Source organism: Squalius cephalus (assembly GCF_949319135.1).
Source record: "Squalius cephalus genome assembly, chromosome: 18".
Classification (NCBI taxonomy): Eukaryota; Metazoa; Chordata; class Actinopteri; order Cypriniformes; family Leuciscidae; genus Squalius; species Squalius cephalus.
In genome coordinates this window covers 18,996,247-19,023,217 of record NC_137139.1, presented here as the reverse complement: position 1 = coordinate 19,023,217, position 26,971 = coordinate 18,996,247, and the positions used below count along the sequence as shown (strand labels likewise).

The 26,971-nt window shown below is 37.9% G+C and overlaps 1 protein-coding gene across 1 annotated transcript; it reads right to left on the bottom strand.

Annotated features, from left to right (window-relative positions):
* Nucleotides 1-41: 41 nt before the first annotated feature.
* LOC307145493 (collagen alpha-1(XX) chain-like) lies at nt 42-26,971 on the bottom strand. Its single transcript, XM_079848691.1, has 42 exons — nt 26,866-26,971; nt 25,819-25,940; nt 22,630-22,734; nt 20,693-20,836; nt 19,490-19,645; nt 18,072-18,260; nt 17,293-17,460; nt 16,849-16,968; nt 15,574-15,738; nt 14,892-15,050; nt 14,627-14,796; nt 14,213-14,342; nt 13,675-13,820; nt 13,445-13,574; nt 12,951-13,090; nt 12,504-12,630; nt 12,281-12,420; nt 12,035-12,167; nt 11,818-11,960; nt 9,318-9,447; nt 9,059-9,175; nt 8,806-8,952; nt 8,657-8,713; nt 8,297-8,335; nt 6,869-7,007; nt 6,644-6,786; nt 6,425-6,534; nt 4,893-5,051; nt 4,423-4,500; nt 4,232-4,318; nt 4,052-4,105; nt 3,481-3,576; nt 3,343-3,396; nt 3,193-3,246; nt 3,049-3,102; nt 2,886-2,957; nt 2,703-2,738; nt 2,556-2,622; nt 2,244-2,432; nt 2,073-2,150; nt 1,484-1,642; nt 42-1,385 (listed from the first exon to the last, which is right to left on the bottom strand). Exons 2-42 carry the CDS (start codon nt 25,913-25,915, stop codon nt 1,357-1,359), a joined length of 4,710 nt encoding a protein of 1,569 aa, XP_079704817.1. The 5' UTR covers nt 25,916-25,940; nt 26,866-26,971; the 3' UTR covers nt 42-1,356.

Genomic DNA, 26,971 nt, shown 5'->3' with positions numbered 1-26,971 from the left:
GTACAATATTTCGTGTAATACAATTCACAATACAATTCATTTAGGCATAAAGTTTAAAGTTTTAATTTGCAGTAAAGTTGGATGTTGGATACACTTTACATTGGGAATGGATACCGTCTTGAGAGTTTTTAAGAAATCAATTCTGTACGAAGTTGTAAGCAAAATGTTACAAATACTAATTAAATACACAACATTTGATAGTAATTAACCCTTTACTGGGCACACACAGTTAAAAAATAATGGGAAAAATATTTATTTGCAGTTTGTACACCTTCTGGCAATTGTAACGACAAATAATTGCATTGACATCTGTCATTTAAACTGAGATAAAAGGCTTTCCTCCTGAAATACTGATTTTGTGCTATGTTGATTTGATCTGTTAAGCATGTCATTTGAAAATATATTACATCAAAAAAATATGCTTGCCAATAAAAGTTTCATGAAAATGACCTTACATGTTACGAATGTTTTTACTACTGCTTGCATATTAAAATTTTGCTTGTGAAAATGGTATTTTGTAATCAGCAGTGATAACTAGTTATTTTGTCTGAAACCAAGGTGAATGCGAACAGTACCTTTCATTGAAAGCATGACAGATCTGCATGACATGTGAGTCAACTTTTTGATCTTTAACAGTTTCATTTCATTCAGGTATACATAAACATGTATTAAAAACAAAAGACCATTTCACTTAATATAATCCTATAAAATACTATGTATGAACAGCATTTCTGCATATGTAAAAGACAATTAATATAATATCACAGTGTATTTCATATTAACAGATTGCTCTTGCAAAATATTTCTTATTTCATATTTTTAAAAAACACTTGATACAAAAACCAGAAAGAGATCAAGAAACTGGAAAATATTGAAAGTAATATGCCTTCAACAATATACATTTAAAACACATATAGTGCATTAAATACAATAAAATACATAAAGTAAAATAGTTGAAACATTCTTAGTGCGGATATTGTTCAGTAACACACTAGTTCCTCGTCTGGATACCAAAATGTCTGTCTCTGTAAAATAGAGTCTGAGTGTGTTGTGAGTTCCTCTGTGCTGAATAAATAGTTCTGCACATGAATCTGCTGTTGTGTAGTAGCAGCAGATCAGGTTGAATACTGGGTAACACAGACAGGGTCAAGGATGATCAGTGCTTTGGTGGTCTCAGAATGGGTGTTTTGAGCTGAGATCAGCTACCACTTTGAGAAAATAAAGTTAAAAGTGTCCATCAAAAGGCTCATTCAAAGTCAACGTCTGGCAGAATCTCTTTATCTGCTATGTCACGCAATGTCTTTCTACAAAGGAGGATTCTGCAGTGCTGAAGTAAAAAAAAACAACCTTTTCAACTCAAGGCTGATATCCGATGTATGGATCCTCTGAAAAAAAATGATGAAAACAGACAATTGGTCAGACTCAAATGGTCAAACATAAGCCTACACTGTTTTTCACGGTGGTCGTGATTGCATTTCTTCACCTGCAGCCGGGGGTCTTTGATAACATCCACTGTTGTCACATACACCAGGGGGTCCGATTTCACCTCGCTGACCTGAAGCTCCTGGAATACCTGGAAGTCCTGCTTTACCATCCTCTCCTTTGGGACCTGGTTCCCCTGTTTTAGTTTCACCTGGAGGTCCTGGTGAAGCAGAAACAAATAGTGGTGCAATTAACACTTAACAAACCATTACAAATACATTATTTGGGTTTGTGCAGAAGCAAAAGTATGTAAAACAACAAGACCTATTTTCAGAAAAGCATCTGAAATTCAAACCACAGAATCCTGAAAGACATTTATCCCGATTTCCACATTAATGTGAAAATCTAACAGACCGAATGATAGTGTAAGTCTTAATATCTTAAACAATTGTCTCTCTCGGGTAAATTTATCTTGTTTTAAAAACGTTTTTAGGAAAACAAGACAAAAACACTGATTAATAAAAACATTTTGTTGCAGTGTTTTTGACACTTTTGGTACAGGAAACCTAAATATGATGATAAAAATGATGACTACCCCATTAAACAATTTTACCAACACAGCAGTGCGATACACAAATATATTTCAATACCTGTAAAACCCTTTATTCCCTGTGGTCCCACCACATTTGGTCCTGGAGACCCCTTCTCACCCGGCATACCTCTGCGTCCTAGAAGTTAATCACAGAATTAAGTACATCATTTAAATTCAAAATGCAACTACCATCAGATGTTTGCCTAAGAAAGAAAGTGTCAAGGCTTACCCTGCTCACCAGGGTACCCAAGTTTCCCAGACTCCCCTCTGCTTCCTTGTCGACCCTGAGGGCCTCGGGGTCCAGGTGACCCTCTTCCCCCTGGTATACCAGGCTCTCCTGGTGGCGCTACTGGTTCCTGGATGGGCACTGGCTTCCGATTCATCTCATTCAGAAAAGCATCCAACTTTAGCACTTCATCTAGAACACAATTTAGTATTAATTCATAATTAAAATGCAGTTACTCAGGCCAAGATTTCCATCAAAGCTGCTTTTTAAATTCTGCATTTACTGTGATTGAATTAAAGCAGATGTACTACATACTGTGCACAAGCTTTTCACAGGCCTGTGTAACAAGCTGGTAAATCATGGTAAGAGACTGTGGCTCGCCCTAATAAACAGAAGAATTAATCAAATTGAATCATCTGTTTTAACGTTTGCAAATAGCAAACACGTCATTTTGTAACCTACCTTCTCTCCTCTCTCACCCTTACTTCCAGAAAGACCCTGTGAAAGAGAAAAAATAATGTGGTATTAAACATTAACCATTTTTATCCTTTTTTTTCTTCCAATTACATAAAAAAATCTTTTCTGGAGTTCTATCTTGGCTGGATTATGTGGATCAAGGACATAAAGAGTAATTGAGTTTCTCACGGTGGGCCCTACAGGACCTAGAGGCCCTCTCTCTCCCACTGGCCCTGGATGACCAGGCAAACCCTGGAAACCCTACAAAAGTGTAAACATGGATGTAAAATAGAGTGCAATAAAAGCATGCATTAGATACTCCAATGAATGCATATAGGTAAGGCTGTCTTACTCTTGGTCCTGTGATTCCTGGGCTGCCGATGTTACCCTCCACTCCTCTGGTCCCCTGTGGGAAATGAATAGAAAGAGGAATGACAGACTAAACATTTCAAATGCACATAGGAAAATAACAGCCTTGAGCCACACAGAGACTTGCCTTAGGACCAGGGATGCCCTCTTCACCTTTCGGACCAGGAGGCCCTGGTAAACCCTGCGAACACAAAGTGAAGAAAGAGTGAGATATACCAGAAATCAGCATGAAAACACTTCTAACATGATTCGCTACAACCGTGGCCTAAAAGCTCACCTGACTCCCAGGCCTTCCGATTTCTCCTTTTTCCCCTCTTGCTCCTGGTGGACCCTTATATAGACAAAGAGAGAGTTTTAATCAGTTCTAAATGCTCATATGCATTAGCTCTTCTCTGTAGAACAAGTGTAGACATACCACTTTGCCCATTACGGTTATTCCTCGTGGACCAGCAGGTCCAAGAGTACCAAAGTCGCCTTCAGGGCCCGCTTTACCAGGTGGGCCCACCTCACCCTGAAGAGATGCAGAAAATGGTCATATGCAAATATGCATTAAATTGATTCAAACTGACAGGAAATGTTTATATTACAAAATATTTCTGGTTCAAATAAATGTTCTTTTGAATTTTCTAATCATCTAAGTGTCCACAAAAATATTAAGCAGCACAACTGTTTTCAACATTGAAAATTACACAAAATCAGCATATTAGAACGATTTCTGAAGGATCATGTGACACTGAAGACTGGAGTAATGATGCTGAAAATTCAGCTTTGCCATCACAGGAATTTTACATTTTAATAAAATTTCACAATATTACAGATTTTACTGTTTAGATCAAATAAACGCAGCCTTGTCATCATGAGTGACTTCTTTCAAACATCTTACCCACCCCAAACATTTTGAATGGTAGTGTATAATAGTGCAATATCAGTGATAAGAAAAATGTGGAGGTTCAAACCCCACCAAGTTTGTATGCGAGTTGCCCTACCTTTTGGCCCAACTCTCCCTTTTCTCCCTTCTCCCCACGAAGGCCAGGTCTCCCCTGAAAACAGGCATATCATAACACTACTAATTATCATAACACAAATTATTCCAACCAACTATTAAAATGATTACACAAGCTATCTAATGTCAGCGTCGGTTTGAAAATGCAGCTTTGTAGTCTCACAGGTGGCCCGATGTCTCCAGGTGCTCCAGGGACGTCGGTGGTGCAGGTGCAAGCATAAGCAGGGGCTGGACAGCTCTCCTCGTCTCTCTAGAGAACAGAGAGTGAAGCAACTTTAAAGCATTCTGGACAACATAAAGTAAGTCAGTGCCATCCATATTGAGATGTTAACTCAACCTAGATTGATTGTGTACCTGTGAGGGCAGATCACAGCAGTTGTCTTCTGATGCCCAAGTAGTGTTGCACACGATCTCAAAGGACTGCAGCTGAAACTAGAGAAAAATACAATACACATGGCCTTAATGTGTGTGTGTTATATTTGGGATCAGCAAGATGTTTTTTTAAAAGAAATTAATACTTTTATTCAACAAGGATGCATTAAATTGATCAAAAGTGACAGTAAAGACATTTTTAATGTTACAATTTTTTTTATTAAATTAAAATTATGTTTCAAATAAACGCTGTCTTTTGAACTTTTGATACAAAAAAACAGTTATTTTCTCACAATTTTACCGTCTTTATTTTTGATCAAATAAATGCAGTTCTTTCAAAAACATTTTTAAAAATCTTACCGACCCCAAAATTTTGGACGGTATTGTATATTTTTATGTCATATTTGAATTTGAAGTGAACAGTATGTTTGTGGTCATGAAGTGAGACTCACAGCTGCAGATCCGCTGTGAGGTCCACGTGTCCTCACTAGTTTGCCCAGCATCTCAAAGCCATCAGTAGGCAAAGTTCCCAAGGGACGCGCGGGCCTCTCACCAACCCGCTGGCAGTCTACAGACAGTGATACGCTCACCTGACTGACTGACAAATGGATCTGCCCATCAAATCAGATAAAGAGAGAAAACGAATCAGAGGCAGCTTTAGTTTTGCATCTCTTTTCTTCCCTTACTAAAAGACTCTTCCCCAAGTTCTGACCAATACTACCTTAGCAACTGTTGCTATCTAACATTTTTCAGACAAGCGTTTGCTCTTTTCTAAGGAGGATTAGTGTTGTTGGACAGTTTTTAAACACAATTTTATTGAAATTCTCAAAAAAAAAAAAAAAAAAACCGTAAAAGTAAAAGGTGGGACGCTTATAATCTGTAAGGATATAAGCTGAATTTTTACCCCTAAACTTTCAAATGAAGCTTTTCTCTTTTTTTGTTGCTGTTCACAAGCATTTGCCTCCATTCTGATTTCAAGTTATTGTTTAAAGGTGCAGTAAGTGATTTCTGAGAAAAGCTGTTGAAAGTGGATAGGACCGAGCACCAAAACACAATTCAGTCAATCAGTAGTAAGGGGCGTGTCCACTCATAAGAGGGTTGTGTGTTATACGACTTGAACCGGCGTACGGAGCCGTCTGCTCTCTAATCGCTCTTGCGGTACTTTGATGTCATTCACCAATCGGTCTATGCAGCGCCGGTCGAACAAGCCTATATAGTGTGTTTCTGAATTTGGGGAGAGAGTTATGAAGATGCTGATCACAGACCAGGGGTGTGATCCTTTTGGGTAGGGGCGTGTTTGTTTTGGTGACTTCAAATACCTAAAAAAATGTGCTTACTGCACCTTCAATTTTAAAACAAATGGCAGATAACAATGTTTTGAAATGCCACAATGCACTAGCCTGGCTAACATCAGACCTCGTCTCATTGAGACGTGGTCTGGGAACCACATGTTCATTTTCTCGTATTTGAGGCGTGGTTTACGAATGCCCAGAGCCGTTTATTGGGCGCTACGAATGTCTATCAAATGCGCCTGTACGTAGCTCATAGCCAATCGTTTCAATTATACCAGATGACATATGAAGAGCGACAGAAATTCGACGAGGAAGAAGACGAAATAAACTTGCGTTCTAAACCACTTAGAACACTATCTAAGGCTGCATCGAAAGGTAACTTCACGTCTGATTCCATGTTAGATCCATAGATATAAAAAAACTGCTTCGATGTGTCGCATAGACGTCGTCATCGTCTTGCTGCTCCCTCCCCGTTCTGTGATTGGTTCCCTTTTTGAGGGGAAAATCTGGTCCATGGTGTCCAGGCTGCCTAGCAGCGTGAATAAAATCGCGCTGCACGCAAGGCAGCTTGGGGAAACCCAGGCTAACAATGCACACGTACAAATAATAACCAATCATTGTTAGAAACCAGTGGGACATTCTGTAAAGCTTGTCTGACTGAGCATCAGAAACCAATAATTTTTGCAACAAACCTTATGAAAACTGCCGTAGAAAACCGAGTGGACTTGTGGCTGGTCAAAGGTCAGTTCCTGTATCTCTCCTCTGTAGTCCAGACTGAAATACAGCAGAAGCTTCTTCTCAGCTAGAGAAGAAGGATCTAATGAATTTGACTAGGGATTTCAAAATTCAATAGTCTGGCTTTTGAATTCAAACCATTCTTGAATTTATCTACAAAATGTCTAGGCGCTTACGGTCCAGCACTACCCCCATCTTGGGCTGGAAGTCATTGTCCGTGAGCTGCCAGAGGGCGAAGGGTTCCCGGGGTGAATCCTGCAAGAGCCTAAAGGCTATGCTGATGGTGTGTTCTGGAGAAAATCCAGCCGGGTGGATAAAGCTGCGATAGACACGCAGGGTGTGAGTGGTGACTGCAGGGTGTAACTGGGCTGTTTAATGATATGTGTGCTTGTGTTTCTTACCCTGTGCTCTGGGTCAGCTGTACGTCTCTATAGAGGGTGTAACTGGGCAAGGTGCTGAAGATGAAAGGTTCAGCTGCCACACCCTCAATAGTAGAGTGAGCTCTCGGAGTAAGACCGAATGCTTCCATCATGTTGAAACCTAGAAAACACATGTACACACACACACACACACACACACACACACACACACACACACACACACACACACACACACACACACACACACACACACACACAAATTCATGTTTTCTAACACAGTTCAGGGCTAAACAAAGGATAGCCTGTTAACTCGAGGTTTTTATGAAAGAGTTTATGAATGTAAGGATGGAGTTTCCTGTTAAAACAATGAAAAGAACTATAATTTCCAGCTAATTTTATTTGTAAAGAAAATTTTACATTTGATCAAATTTATATTAAGTAATGTCAAAAATACTTTATTTTAAGATAAATATTAAATGCAAAAACAAAATTGTTTTTTAAAACAAAATATTATATTAATCTATTAAATGAAATGAGTTATATTAAAATGAGAAAAAAAAAAAAATTGCACCTAAAATATTGGCCTGACTGGGCAAACAGACAAAATCTTACTGTTGAGCCCTGCATTAGCATAATATTGCTCTCTGAGAAAGGCAGTAGGCTTCTTTCTTGGTTGTTGAGATTAAAAAGTTAAAGGAGAACTCCGGTCAATTTTAACATTGAGCTAATTTTTTTGTAAATTTGGAGTGCTGTCAGTACAGAGAACAACGACAAAAATCGGTGTTGCCTACACCGTGTTATCCTCTTTTTAAAATTTGCACCCTGTTGACTTCAATGGGGCAAGTTTTAAACCTGCTTTTAGCCTCTTAACATCCTTGATGTGTCATTACAAGTGCCCAGCCATGTGAGTGATTCCTTCAGAGTGAACACGGTGAATCTGACTGCAGTAGATGTGAAAGATATTAATAAAAATGATGTTATTTCAGCCAGCGCACATACCTGTATTTTCTTCCTGTTTTCGGTCGAAGTCCACAGTAGTCGATTGTCGAGTTCACGCGCGTGATCATAGGTACTAAACTTATGCGCGTGAACTCGACAATCGACTGCAGTCAGATTCACCGTGTTCACACTAAAGGAATCACTCAACATGGCTGGGCACTTGTAATGACACATCAAGGATGTTAAGAGGCTAAAAGCAGGTTTAAAACTTGCCCCATTGAAGTCAACAGGGTGCAAATTTTAAAAAGAGGATAACACGGTGTAGGCAACACCGATTTTTGTCGTTTTTCTCTGTACTGACAGCACTCCAAATTTACAAAAAAATTAGCTCAATGTTAAAATTGACCGGAGTTCTCCTTTAAGGTCATGAATTTGATTCTCAGGAAATGCGTGAATTGATCATTATGTACACCAAAAATTCAATGCAAGTATGCAAAAATATGAATATACCTTTAATCACATGATTCCTGACTGTCATCTCAGGACACACTGAGAAAGAAAGAAAGACAGCATGTTATGTTTAAAGAAAGCTGCATTTTTACCAAAAGCAGCGTATAGGCCTGTTCACACCAAAAGTGAAGCGGAAAAGCAAAGCGAACTGCTTGCGGTACATTTGCATTCAGTAAGTTTCCATAGCTTGATTAATAAAAAATTATCCACTCACCAAAGAAAAATGTTGTTCTGATGTCAAATTAATTGGTTTAATATGAATAGATCAAAAAGGTATGCATTGTTTCAATTCAAAATCTTCTTTGCACTGAATATTCATGAAAATATTTGTGTTTAGTATAAATTGCCCTAAACTCTTACCTTCTCTTTGTATGGGATGCAAACGAGGAGGAACCTGAATTCTCACTGGAGCAGTTGCTTTATGAGAGAATTACATGCTATTACCTTTGAGCAAAAAATAACATCAGTTCTTTTTTTGGGCTAAAATATGTGTCACACAGGATTCTGACCTGTGGGGTGAAGGATGGTAACAGCAGCGCCCTCTACTGTTCCAAGACGGGAGTGCACACTGATGCGGTACACCGTCTCAGACTGCAGCTCAGAGAAACAGTGACTGCTGCTGGTAGCATCAACTATCTCCTCTTTAGTCTGTTTATCTGAGCACAAGAGTGAGAATTAAATGACACAAAACAAACTGTCTAGTTTCCACACACACAAAAAAAGTTCATGATGCATTATGATGGTTCATTTCAGAGCTGGTACCTCTGAGGGCCTGGATGACTACGCGATAACCACTGACTGCTGGTACGGGCCTCCAGGACACACATATACTGGAGTGGTCAGACCGCACCACGCTCACGCTGCTCACCCGCAGGCTGGCTGGTTGTGCGGAGAAACACATGATTAAGAACAAGACACTGTCTGGCAGTGCAGTGTGAAGTGCAAAGTACATACTTGGTCAGTACACACTAAAGATACTGTATTTGATGTGTGTGTGTGTGTGTGTGTGTGTGTGTCTCACTGGTTTTCCCCTGGGCTGAGGCACTGCCGCCCTCTCTGCTGCGGTACTCAGCAGTCACCAGCACACTGTAACGAGTGTCAGGCTGCAGATTCTGCAGCAGGACGCGTCTAGAGCTGCCTGGCAATGACACCTATTAAAAATAACCAACATGACAACAATATTTATAACACAACAAACAAATTAAGAAATAGTGAGAAGTTCCAGGGTTGTTAATATTATTTTGAATTTAGTTTTTACCTCTATTTTTTAAATCAATTTATTCTTTGGTTGATTATACTTATTCCTTATTTTGTTTCTATTTTTTCTTTTAATTTGTCCTTTTCATTTTTTCATGATTTTTTGGTTCAGTTTAGTCTTATCAATGCTTTTCTAGTTTTTTATTTTTAGTATTTTAGAGCTGCAAAAGTTATAAAATTATAATTATAAAATTAAAATGCTAAAATATTAAGTTATACAATTTAAATAGATTTAAAATATTTATAAATATCTAATATCTTAATAATAATATCCTAATATATGATATACACACACTAAAGTATAGTAGAGTAATACTTTAGAGTAATACTATAGTAGAGTAAACATATCGGTTAGATGTTTTTGAAAGAGGTCTTTTATTCTCACCAAGGCTCCATTTATTTGATAAAAAATACAGTAGAAACAGTTATAATGTGAAATATTATTACTATTTAAAATAACTGTTTTCTATTTGAATATATTTTAAAAAGTAATTTATTCCTGTGATGGCAAAGCTGAATTTTCAACATCATTACTACATTGTGGGCCCTATCATGCGGAATGCAGCACCATGTGCGACAAGTGTTTTTCTAGCTTCAGCCTGACGCAGTTATCATTTTCACGTCCTGCACCACATTGTTTAAATAGCAAATGCATTTGCGCCCATTTGTGCGCCCATGGGCGTGCTGGTCTGAAAACGAGGTGTGTTCAGGCGCATTGTTGGCACGTTGCTATTTTGAGGCAACTGAAACCTGGTCTAAAGTCAATGGCACAATATTTTTTTGTTATTAAAAGAGCGCAATGCGCCTATAGGCGGGTCCAAAATGCGTGTACACTCTGCTTACTAAACACACAGCAGCACACAAACATGGCAAATATTAAAAATAAAAGGATTACAATGTAAAATATTAATATTGTGTAGATATGGTGGGTCCCGGCCTGTCCCATAGATTGTCTGCTCACGCGCTTCAACTTTTAAAACCATTAACCTTCGTGCACGAGCAGATCCGTTTGCTCTCTGGAAAAGCGTTCAGTCTTTCCGCTTGTAAATTCGTCATGTAAATAGCGAATCCGCCATGGCGCGAGTGCAACTGGCTTTTAAAGGGAATGGGAGATGAGACTCTGATTGGTTTATTGCACGTTACGCCCAAAACACACCAATTACTCATTAAGAGAATAAAGACAACCATTTTAGACCATGCGCTGGGCGCGCAGACCATTTTTCCCGTTGTTAAACTAGCAAAACTGCACTTGCGCACTTTAGACCATGCGCTTAGATCGTTAAAATAGTGCCCACAGTCTTCAGTGTCACATGATCTTTCAGAAATCATTTCAATATGCTGATTTGACGCTCAAGAAACATTTCATATTATTATCAATGTTGAAAACATTTGTGCTGTTTAATATTTTTATAGAAACCGTGATACATTTTTCATTATTTGTTAGATGAATGGAAAGTAATATATAGAATAAAAATCTTTTGTAACATTATAAATGTCTTTACTGTCCCTTTTGATCATATTCATGCATACTTGCTAAATAAACATATTCATTTCTTTTTTTTTTATTATTCTTACAGACCCCAAACCTTTGAACACTATATCATTTGACTTTTTTTAAAATAATTAATCAGGATGAGTTGTAAGATTTCATAATATATGGTGTCCAAAACTAAAATTAATTTGAGGTCATTAATTTATTCATTTGAGAGTCACTAAATTGTTGTAGTTTAGTTTAAAAAACTTTTTTTTTTTTTTAAATTATATTTTTGATTTTTGATTTGTATTTCATTTTTTCATTTAGTTGTTGAGAACTAGATCTTTACATTGTCTGAAGAAAATATGACTGGTGTTTGGCCATTCAGAAGTCATAATTGTCAGGCCATTGCTATGCATTGATGTTGTTTCTGCTGCTTTTATGATTCTATTCTATGTAAAATGTCTTTGAGAACTCAGAAAAACACTTACAAATAAAATGTATTATTATTATTATTATTATTATGCGGTTGCTCAGGCAATGTAAGTGGTTTTAAAGGTGCTCTAAGCGATGTCATGCTTTTTTAGGCCAAAACATTTTTTGTCACATACACCTTTAAGTGCCTTTTGTAAATGGTTACTACATTGTTCTGAGTGGTTCCTATAATAGCCCACCACAAAGTTCTATAACAGCAGGTCCCTCAATAAGGTGCATGTTGATGGAGAGAAGGCAATTCAACTACACAACGGCAATACAAAATAAAATGTTTCACTCTTCAAAAAGCACTCACTGTGTTCTCCCTCGTTTCCCCATTGATTGGAGTGTATGACACACGGTACTGAAGCACATGGGCGTTGGGGTGAACCCAGGTGACCAGCATACTGACTGCTGTCTCCTCTGAGATGGATAAACTGCTCGGACCACCTCCAGACACTAAAGCGGCGCAAAAAAATGCAACAAAATTATTATTATTTTTTTTTTATATGCGTATGAGTTTATTTACTTACAGGTGCTGTATCGTATGGCCACAGCTTCACTCTGAGCCCCATCGGCATATAATGCAGAGAGTGAAATCTGATATTCCTTATCTTCCTCAACCTCTTCCAAGATTGCCCCCTCACTCTCTCCATCTACTGACAGCTGGAATATACCCATGAATGACCATCTATTACCAAATTACTCTTACTAAATTCAGGTAGCCATCAAAACTTATTCAATCAGTAGAATCTCTAGTAGCTAGAGTTGGAGCGAACCTGCCTGAGGTCTCCTCCACTGAGGGAGATCCATTTGATGAGATAAGAGACCACATCATCCGCCGCGGCTTCCCATCGCACTGTTATGTCACTGCCGGAGAAGTTAGTGACTCTCAGATCTGAGGGAGCCGGGACCCTCACTGAAATATCAAAGAGCATTTAAGCAACAATGTTCCAAACTAGAGACAAAAAACGAAACTAGTCAAAAATGTGTGTAACTTACAGGTAGTGACATTGGCTGTGACAGGAGTGGACAGGCCCTTTTCATAGAGTGACTGGACTGATACCAGATACCTGGAGAGGGAAGACAGATTCTGCAGCAACACTGTGTTCACACCTTTGACCTCCACCTGAGAAACAGAGAGAATGAGTACATACTGTACACTACAGCTCAAAAGTGTGAGTTTGGTACATTTTTTAAAAAGTTCAAGAAATATTTCTTGAAACGGAAACTGAAATGGAAATCTTTTGTAACAATATGTTTACTCTCACTTTTGACCAATTTAATGCATCCCTGCTGAATAATAAAAAAAATCTTACTGACCACAAACTATTAAACGGTAGTTTAGCCTGTACTAGTGTAACTAAAACATGACAAGAAAGAAAGACTCAAAGCTGTTTGGGACATCAGAACCTCATCAAAAACAAGAGACTTTTGGGATCTGCTTACCTGCTTGACATCACTGCCGTGATTGGTGCTGTAGATGATGCGGTGGGCAGGAACATCGACAGCTCCAGGGACCCATGTGACCTTCAGAGTGCTATGACTGACCATGGGAAATTGCAAACTGAGAGGAGATGGCAATTGGACTGAAAAAAAAAATGAGATGAGATCAGATGAGAGAAAGAACAGATGGAATGAGACGTTCCTTACAGTTCTTAGAACCGTTTGGTTTAAGACATTTCTCAAAATATCTTCTTTTATGTTACATAAAAGAAAAGAAAGTCATTCAGGTTTGGAATGACATGATGGTGAGTAAATGTTTATATAATTTAGCATTTTATAAAGGCCTGTCACACCATATTTGTGACGCCCTAGAAAAAAAATGTCATTGTGGGAAGTGGATAAAAGTGTGTGTGAGCAGAAAAAAATCAGTTGCGCACAGACCTCAGATAGAAGTAGATACATTTCTATGTAAATGCTTATAATGAATCGATATTTACATGTGGTTCCGATGGCTGTGATTGGGTCACTAGGGTCCTCATCATACAAAGCATAAAGTGTGACTGAGTAATCTGTGGACGGCATCAGATCCACCAACTCCACGTCCGTCTGAGCAGGTCCAAACTTCACCTGGCACAAAATACAAGTGCACAGGAAAGACATCAAACCAATGTAACATAATTAGAGACCCTGAGTCACATGGGGACATCACAGGATTCCAGACTCACACCTCTTTGGCATCATCAGGCTCTCCATCATTAAGGGCTGAGTATAAGGCCATGTACTGTGTGGCTCCTGCGGCTGGTTGCCAGCGCACCCGCAGACTGCTGGGGGAGGAGGCGGTGACCTCAAGAGCTTCAGGTATCGCCAATGGTACTTTAAAAAGGAGAGCATTCATTAAACCAAACTAGCAGCATACAAATATGAGCGAAAAGTTTCAGAAAAACCAGCATGAATTTTCAGAACGACTTTAATGTACTTGAACTGCATGAACCTGATGGACATGTTCTTCAGACTGATTTAATTTGAGATGATCCACAGAAGCTTCAGTAGAAGAAAGCATATCTGACCGAAGGTTCAAAATCTCACATGATCAATGTCACAAATGTGCTTATTTGATCAGTGACCTAGATATAGTGCAGAATTCATTTTTATCATAACATTTATTTCCTCATTTCCAAGTTTTGAATCCCAGATTTTCAATGTGGTCTTGGAACAGCATATATAAGGAAATGTTATCAATGAGCATTTTCAATGCTGAAACTCACACGTGGTGAATGTGCCTCTGAGAGCAGAGCCCACATTGTTCTCATAGACGGGGAAGATGGACAGGTGGTACTGCGTCTGTGAGGACAGTCCTGTCAGCAGTGCCGTGGAGTCCGATCCATTCACCACCACCTGAGATCAATCAGCAACATGACTACCATGCATGCATGAAGTGAGTTTTCTGAATGCAATTATAACTACAGCAGAGCTGTATGTCCTGTAGGTGGCGCCAACAAACCAACCTTTCCTCAATTCCTAGTGCTCCAAAGACAAAATAAACACTGCCATCTGATACATAAAATTATAGCTTTTTACATATTTACAGGAAAACAGCCTCAAGTGTGTATCAAAGACCGGTAGATGCCAACTCTTAGTCTAACCTACGCAGACATTTTAGTGCTGGACACTTGGCTCACCTCTTTCAGACTCTGTCCTTCAGCTGTGTGATACACGACTCTGTACTGTTGGGGACCTCTGCTGGGAACCGTCCAACGCAGACGCACCTCTCGCGAGCCTAGTCCTACATACTGCAGATCAGATGGGCTGGGATAGGACAGAACTGGGTCCTCAGTGGGTCTCTCCATTCCTTTTTACAAAAGATGCATGATGCTTCATTTAAGGACATAGAAGAAATTTGTAGGATCAATATAATGAAAACAAATGTGTGTGTGATTGACCTACTCTTCGCTTTTATACGGTCTTCAATCTTGCCACAGAGGATGCGTGCTAGTCTTCCCACCAGTTTACTGAGCAGAGGAAAATCATTCACGTTATATACATTCAACTCCAGAGGTTCAGATGCCACCTGCCTCAACTCTGCCTCATCTGCATTTTTCACACCTGGACATGAGTGGAAAAGAAATAAAAAAAACATAAATATGTGTATATATACATAACTACAACAAAGGTCATTTTAAATATGTAATAGCATATATATAAACATACACATATACACACACTACCATTCACAAGATTGGGGACAGTATTTTATTTTAAAAATATAGTTTTATTCAGCAAAGATGCATTAAATTGATCAAAACAAAAGTGACAGTAAAGACATTTTTGATGTATCAACATTGATAATAGTAAAAAATGTTTCTTGAGCAGAAAATCAGCATATTAGAATCATTTCTTAAGGATCATGTGACACTGAAGACTGGATTAATTGTAATAATGTATCACAATATCACTGTTTTTACTGCATTAATCAAATAAATGCAGTCTTGAGACTTCACAAACATCACAATCTTACCAACCACCAACTTTTGAACGGTAGTGTATTCATTAGCAAACAGTGTTCATCTTCATAACCTCTCTTAAATTCATTACACTCCATGTGCCATTTGCTAAGAGAGGCTCTCACCTATAGCAATGATCTCCACGCCGGCATTCTTCAGCCTATTGGCTGCGGCAATGGCATCATCCTGAGATTTCCCATCAGTCAACAGCAGCAGGAATTGTGGGGTGTTGGGCCGTGCCCCTACCTCCTCCTTTAGATTGTTCTCGAGAGCGTGGATTAAAGCCTGACCTTAGGTACAGACATCATGATGTTAAAATGGACAGGGAAGTAGTTCACATTTGCAGACAAATTCAATTATTGGTTTCATAAAAGAATCTGGACTAAGTGGACTAAGATTATTAGACAAAAAACAAGATGCTGTGCATTTCAGTGACTTTACAACGGGCAAGAGGTGTTCTTTGGAACGATGAAACCTTCTTTACCACAGGAAACATAATGACAATATGATACAAGACATAAATGTTCAATAGATATTAAAGTGCCCCTATTATGGTTTTTCAAATATTCCCTTTCATGCAGTGTGTAATATAGCTGTTTGTGAATGTAAACTTTCTGCAAAGTTGTAAAGTTGAAACGATAAATAAAGTTATTGTCTTCCAAAAGAAAGAATCGACTCTGAACCGCCTTTACGAGTCGTTTGGGTTTCGAATCCCACTGCTTTACGGTTTTACATCACTAGAAGATACATTTGCATAATGCCCATCTATGTTGTACGTTGTCCGCCTGCAAACAACTTGACCCGCCCCCAAACGTCAGGATTCGCAAAACGCTTGCTCTTGAAAGATTGGTCAGTGCCCAGTTTATCTGGACCAGCTTGCTCCTCAGAATCACAACTTGTGTAAGTTTCTGTATTGAAAGTACTGAAATACTTCTGCTAATCAGCTATTACCTAAAACTGTGTCTATTAATGCAGATTGTCTTTCCTTCTTTCTACTTTGAGTAAAAAAGCGTTTGTTACATCAGTCATTCATGTTGGTGCTGGGCAAACATATGCACCGTTATTAATACAGTTAATACAGTTCCCACATGTGCATCATAAATTAGAAAAATACATATCAGTTTGTTGATGGACATACTCTTGTCATGTGGTGAGGAATTACAGTTGAAACATCTCATAATGTACCTCAAACTGAGTAGCGTATCACTGAGAAACGTTTAGTGTATTCAGACAGATAAATTACAGACAAATGCTCATGGGTATTTATGGTTGCCCAGCAACACAATACATTACTATATAATGTGCATTCACAGGGGTGCATTTAAGTCTAAACTTTTCTTTTTATAATATTTATTAATATCAGGTTAGTAAGGAATATAAAGGGTAAAATATCTAGTTACCAGTGAAAGTGTTTCCTCCCTTGTATCTGAAGTTCCTGATGGCCTCCAAAAGCGGTTCTCTAGAGGTGAAGTTATTAAGATGCCACTCTGTGCGTGGATCTCCACTGTACTGAGATAATGCTGAAACAACAACAAATTAATACTTTTAAACAGTAATGATGTGTTCAATTAATCAAAGGTGACAGTAAATAAATTTTTTCAACATTGATAATAGTAAGAAATGTTTTTTGAGCAGCAAATCATCTTATTAGAATGATTTCTGAAGGATCATGTGATACTGGAGTAATGATGCCAGCAATTCAGCTTTGCATCACAGGAGTAAATTACATTTTAAAATATATTAAAATAGAAAACAGTTACTTTAAATTGTAATAATATTTCACAAATATGACTGCTCTTACTGTATTTTAGATCAAATAAATGCAGCCTTGTTTTGCATCTCACCTATCTGCACGCCCTGTGGGCCGATGTAAAAGGGGACAGCCAGGCCCTCCAGGAAGTCACGCACTTTTCTGAAGTTTGTGCGGCCGATGCTCCAGGATCCGTCCACCAGAAGGACCAGATCTGCCTGAACGCCAGCACTGCATTCAAACGGCTTTCGTGTGGAAACAGCTTAAGACACATTGGGCAAGATTCAAACTCTGCTGTTTTAATAAGGCAACGTAAACTGAGTGTGAGAATGTCTTTTAATGTCTCTTAGCCTGTGCATGTTTGCAATTATATTTTGCTGTGAGGGGTATTCATGAGTCTTTTCACACCTGTAAACGTTAAGCAATCCTCTCTGCTCCTATATCAAGCACTTTGTGAAGTGATTTTGCAAGATAATTTTTTTTTGTCAATTCATATACAGTATGTGTGTGTTCCTCCACAGTGCATTCCAATCTATGCGTGTGTTTTTTACAGATGGGAGGAAGGAGGGAATAAATTTCAGTCCTGAGGGCACACGAGGGGCCTTGATAACAACCTACAGTGTCATTAACTCCGGTTTGTCCCTAATTCTGTTATTATCCCTCACTATACAGACACAGGAAACATCAACACAGCTCATTAACTCTGTTAAACACTGACCATAACATTTTCCTGTATCACGGGAGACTCTTTTAGTCAATGTGCATTTGACATTTATATTTGCATATGTATGTCAATAACATTGTACATTATCTTTTTAATAGCTGTTTGTCCATCTGGTTGATTTAAATCATCTGAAATGTGAGTGCTATTACCTGTGACAGTTTGGGTTGGGGTGGTTTTTCTTGGTTTGTTGGAGTTGGTAACCTCTTCTCTCACTGACTTCCCTCCATTATCTTCTTGATAATTTTTATCCTCAGTCTTGGATCGATTCTTGTCCTTTTTTTTCTTTTCTTTAGGGCTTCTGTCAACTTCTGGCTCAAGCTCAGGTACAGCAGGAGGCTCTATAGTAGCAGAAAAACATTACGAGTGAAAGATAAATAGCTAAATAAAAATGTTAAATGTACTGCAGCTAAAAAAAAAGCAATCTGGTCTCAGATTGATCCAAAATTCACAATAACTGTGAATCTGAGTTTGAATTACCTTAAAAGTGGGTGAATTTGACTCAAAAATGTGCATGTCAATCAACACATTTGTACATATAATTGTGTTTATAAATGGTTAAATAGATGCGAGACTAATCACAATGAAGTATACAAGAAATGCAAGAAGACCATATGCAAGTCAGTATACAATTATTACTATGACACCATCACAGTTGGAGAATTTTAAACTTTAATTCTAAATGTATTTAAAAGTAAAGTTTACACACACACAAAAAAATAGTTACATAATATCAAATACCAAAATTTGAATGTATGTTAAGTGGTTTCAGAAGAATATTTGAGGATTGTTTGAGGGATATCAAAATACATAGTAGAGCTAGTGATGGTGTCTGTGTTCCCACACCCCGCACAGGTGGACAGAATCCCCTCCTTGTCCTGTCCTGTCCCATTAAGGCACCATTGATTACAGGTGTTTGGGGGTGAATGGACTCTTATTAATAGGTTAGTGAAGGAGCTGGTGCCAGTTCAACTATCTGTAGCCCCGCCAGTAAAAAACGCATAATGACAGAGTGGGACAAAAGGTCGGCACAGAGTTCCTTGGCTTTGTACACCTGGTTGGGCAGAAGCATGTTTGGTTTGTCTAAGAAATTTTCATCATTTTAGTAACACCGTTTCACACATCTGGAGCTTAGAGTGAAAACTGCAAAACCAGGCTCACACTGATATTTCACACTGAAAATGCCATTTTTTAATGTCAATTACTTCAATTATTATTAACAGAAGTCCTCAATGTAAATATACTGAAAATGTTTTATTTATGATAATGTGCATAATTAAGCCTAGAACACAATATTAAGAAATATACACTATGTTTTAATGTTTGAGGTATGCTTATAGGCTGCATTTATAATATATATGCATATATAACAGTAATATTGTGAAATATTATTACAATTTAAAATAACTTCTCATTTAATATATTTTAAGATGTCATTTAATCCTGTGATGGCTGCTGACAAAACATTTCTTATTATTATCGATGCTGAAACGATAAAAATAAGTGATTGACAAACACATATTTGGTTAACTCCTGGGAAACTGGCAGACAATGTTTGCGGGTCCTCTACCTGTAGTCGTTGGTTCTCGGTAGAGCACAGTGGGAAGGGCCGCTAGAGCCTCCGTCACGTCATCCACTTCTCCAGAGCCAGAGCCAATGGAGGGAATTTTCTTCTTCTGCTCCCTGTTCCCGCTGCGGATCAACTCTTCCTCACGCAATCCATCGACTGTGAGAAAATGAGGAACAGGGAAAGTGAAGATGACTGGGAGGAGGATATGAAAATAAACAAATAAAGCATGTGTATACGTGAAATGTCAAATTAATGATACATTTTTTTGCTTATTTATTGGAAACTATTGGGCAAATCAGATGATATAAAACAAGTAAACCATGTTTAAGCACTATTTCGTTAACACTAACACCTTTTTGATATATAAGCAGACCCACATGGAAAAAACTGAGTGGATGCTTTGGCTTTTATGAGGGAACAATGGAATAATCCCCCTCAGATAAGCAAGCATGACCCTCTATCCAAACCTGTCCAGACCTGCACGCTCGACATAGTAACCTACTCTCCCAACCTCTCATCCCAGCGTTTCACAGATATTTGGCATAGTCTGCATCTTTTGACACCAGCAAGCTATTATGAAATAAAGTCCAGTCTTCATTCTTATTTTAGCACATGCACAATTTCAAATGCAAAGACAGGTTCTTTACTAAGGCATTTCATCATCTGATATCAGGTTTCTTTCAGGGTGGTCGTTTTGGTGGAATATTACTGTGTTTAAAAGGGAATTCCAAAAGTGTTTTGTGCCTTTAAAGACACAAGAGTCAGTCCCAGCCTGTAATCCAGCAGGAATCCACCATTTGACAGTGTCAATTACAGACAGTTCCCTGAACACTGTGTTTGTGTAGTTTGTGATGTGTTAAAACAAGGAATGGTTTCTGTACTTTGGGTCTGTGTTGACAGCTTCTGACCGCTGGGAACTATGACATAAAGATTTCTGCTTCTCGCAGAAAGTTCCCCTACCTCCAACAACAATTGGATGGGAAACCTCTAATGCTGATATTAAACTTTGAGGTGTACTCTACCCTTTTTGATACAGACATGAATGATTCCTCAAATCATGTGGCTTGATGTGCAGAGATTTATAATTAGTTTCCCAAAGTAATCACACTTATTATTTCAGCCTGGCAGATGATAAAATGGATGAAAAACTCAATAGAAGTTACAGGAACCACATAGCAACGTTCTGTCATCCTCCACTCTTACTGGTAAAACGTCTTTTTGCAACGAGTTTCTCCTGTGTCCCATTGAGCACCAGGACTTGGAGGAGGTATTCCTGTCTGGAGTCCAGGCCCGCTACCGTGGCCCGGCCGCGTGTAGTCGTCAGCATCAGCTCTGGCTGTTGAACCTCTGGAAAAGAAAAAGATTTAGATTTAAAGCTCATGAAGATTATTTTGTAAATTCACGATGTAACGCAGCTTTGCAAAGTGGCTGATATCAAAGTACATGATTATTAAAATACAGTTCACTTTGGACTCCACATCAAACCTGCAATTCACTATTGGTCAGAGGGTGGAAAATGGCCATAAAAAATACAAAATTCAGACTGTTTTTGGCTAAAAATAATAAATAACCGGGATGTCAGGGTGTCTCATTCCAGAAAAGTAACCATTATAAAACTAATATCAAAAGATGGCAGAGTGTGAGAGTTAAATTACGAAACATGATTGCCCATTTCTGTCTGTCTCTGCCTGGAGCACTGTGGGGCATGCGTGCTGTTTGTTTTGCTGTGTGAACTTTCTCGAGACTGCAATAGACCTGTCTGGACTCACCTAACTGAGCACAAGGGCGGAACAGTAGATAAGAGAGACAGAGATAGAGAGAGATAGAGAGAGGGGGGGGGGGGGGGGGGGGAGAGAAGGTGTTTCACAGACAAATACAGAGCGGTAAAAAACAAGATGAAATGTCAGACAGAGGTGATATGAGCAAAGGCTATGACTATCCTCATTCCATCATCTCTCAAAAATCCTGATTTCCCTCACCTGTTCTGAATGCTTACTCAGTGAGATAAGAATGTACTAAAACCTTTTTTTTCTCTTTTTTTTTTTCATGTGCCCTCATAATCTTTAATCAAAATAGAAACAATGATCCAATCAATTCCTAATGAACAAAAAAAAAATCTTGTTCGAGAAGCCGTTTTACTTGTTTACACGGCACAATAGGGAATCACAACTTCCGTTTCATGACGACTTTAAAAATAAGTAACATAATTTGATTTATTTACTGAAAAGTTTCTTTCAAAAGTGTCAAAATGCTGCTGGTGAATGAAATAAAACTGAATGCTTCAGTGGAATCCAGTTCCTGTTATGTGTAGCGGCCAAAATTTGGGTGTTTCCTCAGAGCAGCGGAGTATTTAATGTGCCCTGGAGCCAGCAGGTATGGCTGCTATACGCCTCACTGTTGTTCAATCAGTGTGCACCTTTTTGAGAAATTATGTACATTATGAATGCGCATTGCATACACTGCGGTTCAAAAGTTTATGGTAAGATTTTTTTTTTTGGAGAGAGAGAGAGAAATTAATATTTTTATTCAGCAAGGATGCATTAAAATGTAAAAAAAAATGACAGTAAAGAATTACATTGTATATATTAATATATAGATTCTAATTCACCAAAGAATTCAGAAAGAAATGTAGACGTAATTTTATTTTATTTTTTTAATTACACAATAATATTAAGCAGCACTAATGTTTTCAATCTTGGTAATATGAAATTTGACACTAAAGACTGGAATAATGGCAGCTGAAAATTCAGCTTTGCCTTCACAGTAATGAATTGTATTTTAAAATAGACTTAAATAGGAAACACTTATTTTAAATTGTAATCAAATTTCACAACATTACTGTTTTCACGGTATTACATTGATCAAATAAATACAGCCTCGGTGAACATAAGAAACTTCTTTCAAAAACATTAAAAATCATACTGACCCCAAACTTTTGAACGGGGAGTGTACCTGTGTTATTGCATGCAAAGTTTTTGTCCACAGCAACATCAAAAAAGCACTTCAAATGTAAAAAAAATTCCATCAAGTCAAGCATATGACACTGAGAAAAAGTAACAAAAAGGTAAATTAACATGGTACTTTTAGTAAGAAGTAATGATGTAATCTTAATCATTTACCTATAACTAAAGCGGTCTCACCTGTGATGGGCCGCACACGGACCTTGTAACCCTGCACTGGCCCTTCCGCCTCCTTCCATTTCATCTGCAGTCGATCTTCAGACAGAACAGTCAGCTTCAGCCGGGCTGGAAATGCATTCAAAGACTTTACAAAACAAGCTTTGTGGAAATGCAACTTCACAACACATTATTAGCAAAGAAACAGATCTATTACGACTGACAGACAATCGAAATGTCTGATAAGTTTGTGTCCTCTATGTAGAAGTCAGATAAGGGACAAAAACAAGCATGTAACTCCTAGAGAGAATCATGGGAAAAGAGGCCTGTATGTGGGACTAAGATATGTGCGTCTTGAACAATCAAAGTCTTCCTCTAAAAGCTTCTCAATGGCTTTTTTTTCACCCCTCTAATATTTGAACAGGAAGTTTTTTTATTCATTCCTCCTTTTCCTTCATCACTGTTCTCTTGCTCAACTCTGCCCTTGTCTTCAGCTTATCTGCATAATTTCCACATGCCAGCTTGTCACAATCCCCTCTTTCATGTTTCCTGCTCCGTCTTTCCCTTTCCCCAGCTGTCCGCGAGCGCTCAAAGCAGGCCCTGTAATGCCCCGCAGGGTAACAGGAGGTTGAGGACCACAGGAAATCTGCTTTTCGGTGGGGTTGAAGGTCAGCCTGAAGGGGATGCATGCATGTAACGTCATAGCCCAGATGAGTTTTACAATGGGTATGACCCCAAAAACATGAAGATCTTTGTCCCCTCTTACTGTAGTGTCTTTAAGCTCCGTATTATGTCAGGGGAATAAAATCAGCGACATGGTGAATGTTACATGCACTGTAATTTTTTTTTATTGAGATATATAATATATATATATATATATTATCAGGTATAAAAATATGCTTCATATATAAGATATCATATATATAATGTTAATTTAGATTTTACTGCATGAAGCATCGTTTTTATACCCGATAAAACATTTTTTTACAGTGCATGAAAGCCAACGTTCCCCTGGTTTTATAATAATAATAATAATAATAATAATAATAACAACATCAATAATAAATAAAATATCTAAATTAGCAGGTTTAAACAAAAAATACCACATGAAGCATATTTTTATTCTTGATAAAACCTTTTTTATAATGCATGAAACCAATTATTTGACCATTCCCTTCATTTTAAAATAATAACAATCAACAAAATAGTTTGGTTTAAAGGGGTGGTTCAGGATTTTCGTCATCGGACCTCATTTTCAAGTGAGCCTGGTTGTTATTCATCAGTGGAGACAGTTTTCAAAAAAATTCATCCAGTCCTTACTTTTGGATAGTTCGCCTATGCTAGGCTAGCGCGAGTCAACGGTGCACGTTAGCCTGCCATTAAAAACAGTTTTACCCACTCCACAGTACACCAAAAGCAAATAAATTATAACGCCAGACTATCGATGTAAATGTCTATTGAGAGAATAATGTTAGAAATCAATGTCGAAAATCCTGAACCACCCCTTTAAAATGAAACCTGGTAATTTAGATGTTACCACATTAACCATCATTTTAATACCTGATAATATTTTTTACAGTGTAAAAATATTTCATTAGAAATTCATTCATTTCTAATGAATGGTGAAATGCTTGGCATTAATATGCTTCATGAGGTAACATCTAAATTAAAAGGCTTAATTCAAGTAAACTATTTTACTTATTATCATTATTATTAAATATGGCAATCAACTGCATTAGATAACACAAATAAACATCCGTTTTAAGGGTCAAATCTGGTAGAAATAGCTCCTTTAAGGTAACAACATTTTTACAGTGGCAACAAATAAATATCCATGCTCTGCATTAACTGGCAGTGGATCAGAGGCAAAAGGAAGCTTTCTGGCCGAACACAGCAGCACCACCAACCCAGAAGTCAACAAATGTGCGGCCAAATGTTCAGACAAAAAAAAGTGTGGAAAACACACGCTCAGTATGTATCCTCTAGGGAAGACAGAGATAACAAGAGGCCTAGAAAGGACATAAATTATTCCAAGCATTTTAAGGCAAATTTCTTTCCCAAATGTAGCAACGTCCACCAAGAGCTATGTGAAGTTGTCTAAGGATTCCGCAATGTTGCACAAGGGCCTCGGGCAGGAATTCTGCATTCTAAAGACTATTCTATTCTGGTGTGCTGCTAACCAAAAATTTCCTTTCCTTGGGGAAAGTTACAATTTAGACAGAGTTGAATCCGTATCATTTGATTTTGGCTAAAGGTGTCTTTAGTGTCTAAATAGGTCTTTCTGACTTTTATAGGTTTTTCATTGTTTTGTGGAGTTACAACACACTTTGTGGGTTGTAAATTCGGTCCCATTAGATAGACTTTTAGGAATGCAGTTGACATTTCACAAACTAAACAAAAGATGTGTGTTTTCTGGCAGTATTTCAGATACCATCATAATTACAAAGACAGAACAAAACATTTGAGAATGCCTTTACTAATAATAGTTTACTAAAAATAGTTTATTTCTTTAAGGCAAATATGATATAGTATTAGTGCTATTAGTATTATAACTATTACCATTCAGAAAAGACACAATTATGAGGGGATATAATTAATATGATATTATATTTTCTTTTTAATATCTGAATTAATGGTTAAGAATATAACTACCATGTAAGAAACATTAACATTAACTTTATAAAATTATACACGACCTTTGAATGAATGAAAAAGCGATGTATTCCTGTCCCACAAAAATAGCTATATATGGATTGTTATATTGTGGGCATGAAGGCTACAGTGCTACTTGACCCTTTATTTAATTTTGAAGTGCACAGACCTTGCATTTTGGTTAGAAAAGAGGACATCTAATTATGGAAGCACCAGGCACCAGCAATTATCCATGGCTCTTAAATTCGGAACATTTTCAAGGATGCAGAGACGTGCGTAAAAATACAGGAACAAACAAACAGAAACTGCATAATTTTAGGGAATTACAATAGATTATGTTTAGTTTATCATTATCTGCTGTTTTTTAATTTTTAATTGTGCATGACCATTTCGATTACCTTTCCGTGCTTTACTTTTCATATATTTCGACAAAATAGTATTAAGCCATTGATAGTACATCAGCCATTTTTCTGTTATCAGTCACAACATGCAAAATAATTCCCAACATCAACCAGAATTGTAATATTGTGTATAGGTAAAAGGCAACATATATAGGCTAACCTTGGGTATGAACTTCAGAAACCAGCATAAGGAGAACCGTCACCAGGGTGAGTGTCGTTCGCTCTGGGAGGACGAGAAGAGATGTGTGGGCCATCATGATTGTGCTGGTATCAATTAAAGACCTGTGGGAAAATAGTCACTGTGAGCAATGCGAAAAATGAGTGTAACTTTCATTCACTTCAAATAAACATCAAAGCGAGCTGATCATATTAACTTAAACACCAGTTATGGACGTTGGCACCGTAAAGCTGATGTTCTCTGATGAAGCTGCATACAGAGAGTATTCCAAACCCTAATGTAACACAGCTTTAAATATACCCTCCTAAACAATAAGGGGGGTGAAAAAGAGAGACAGAAAGAGATGGGACATTTACAAAAAAGGCTGCACCAGAAGTGGTCATTACAGGCCCATTGAAGACAATTACAAGACAAGGGAGGGAAAGCTGAACACCTGTTATATATTTATAACCAGACATGTCTGCAGACCTTAAAGTAAAGCATGTATTCAGCAAGTGAACCGACTCATTAAAATTCCACCAGTCCAAATCAAAAAATCAATGGAGAGCAAATCTTTTCAGTAGTGCTGGTCTGATTCACAGAAATATTGTGTGAGAAGTGCAATTATTTGCTTTGGGCCATAATAGACGGCATTTACATGCATTGGCTTGTTGTACTGAATACAATAGAAACAGATGATAAGGGGAACTTTAAAGCTCCGAATCGTCGAATCTGTTGTGATACCACACCTAAAGTGAGCTGTCGAAAACTTTTACCGCTACTAAGCGCGTTTTGAAACCTAGAACTGAAGCAGCCCGCATGAACTGTGCATTACTAGGTGGTCTACTCTACTGTCTTTCTCATTAACTCAACCATTACATGACTAGATAGGCTACTCAACTCAGTTAGATACCTGAACCACTAGCAGCAATTACAGCGAGTCAAAACGAATTCAACTTTCAATTTTTAATTTTAAAACAGCAAAGCATTGGGAAACACACATCTAATATCTGACTCTGATAAGGGTCTATTAGAAATAAAGTAGTTTACCTGAAGCTGAAGCGTGTACCTGACGCATTCCACACAGGTATGGGATGTTAACACATTGAGTCCCGGTCACTCACTTCCCATTCGCTCCCGTTTATGTCTCTACTTC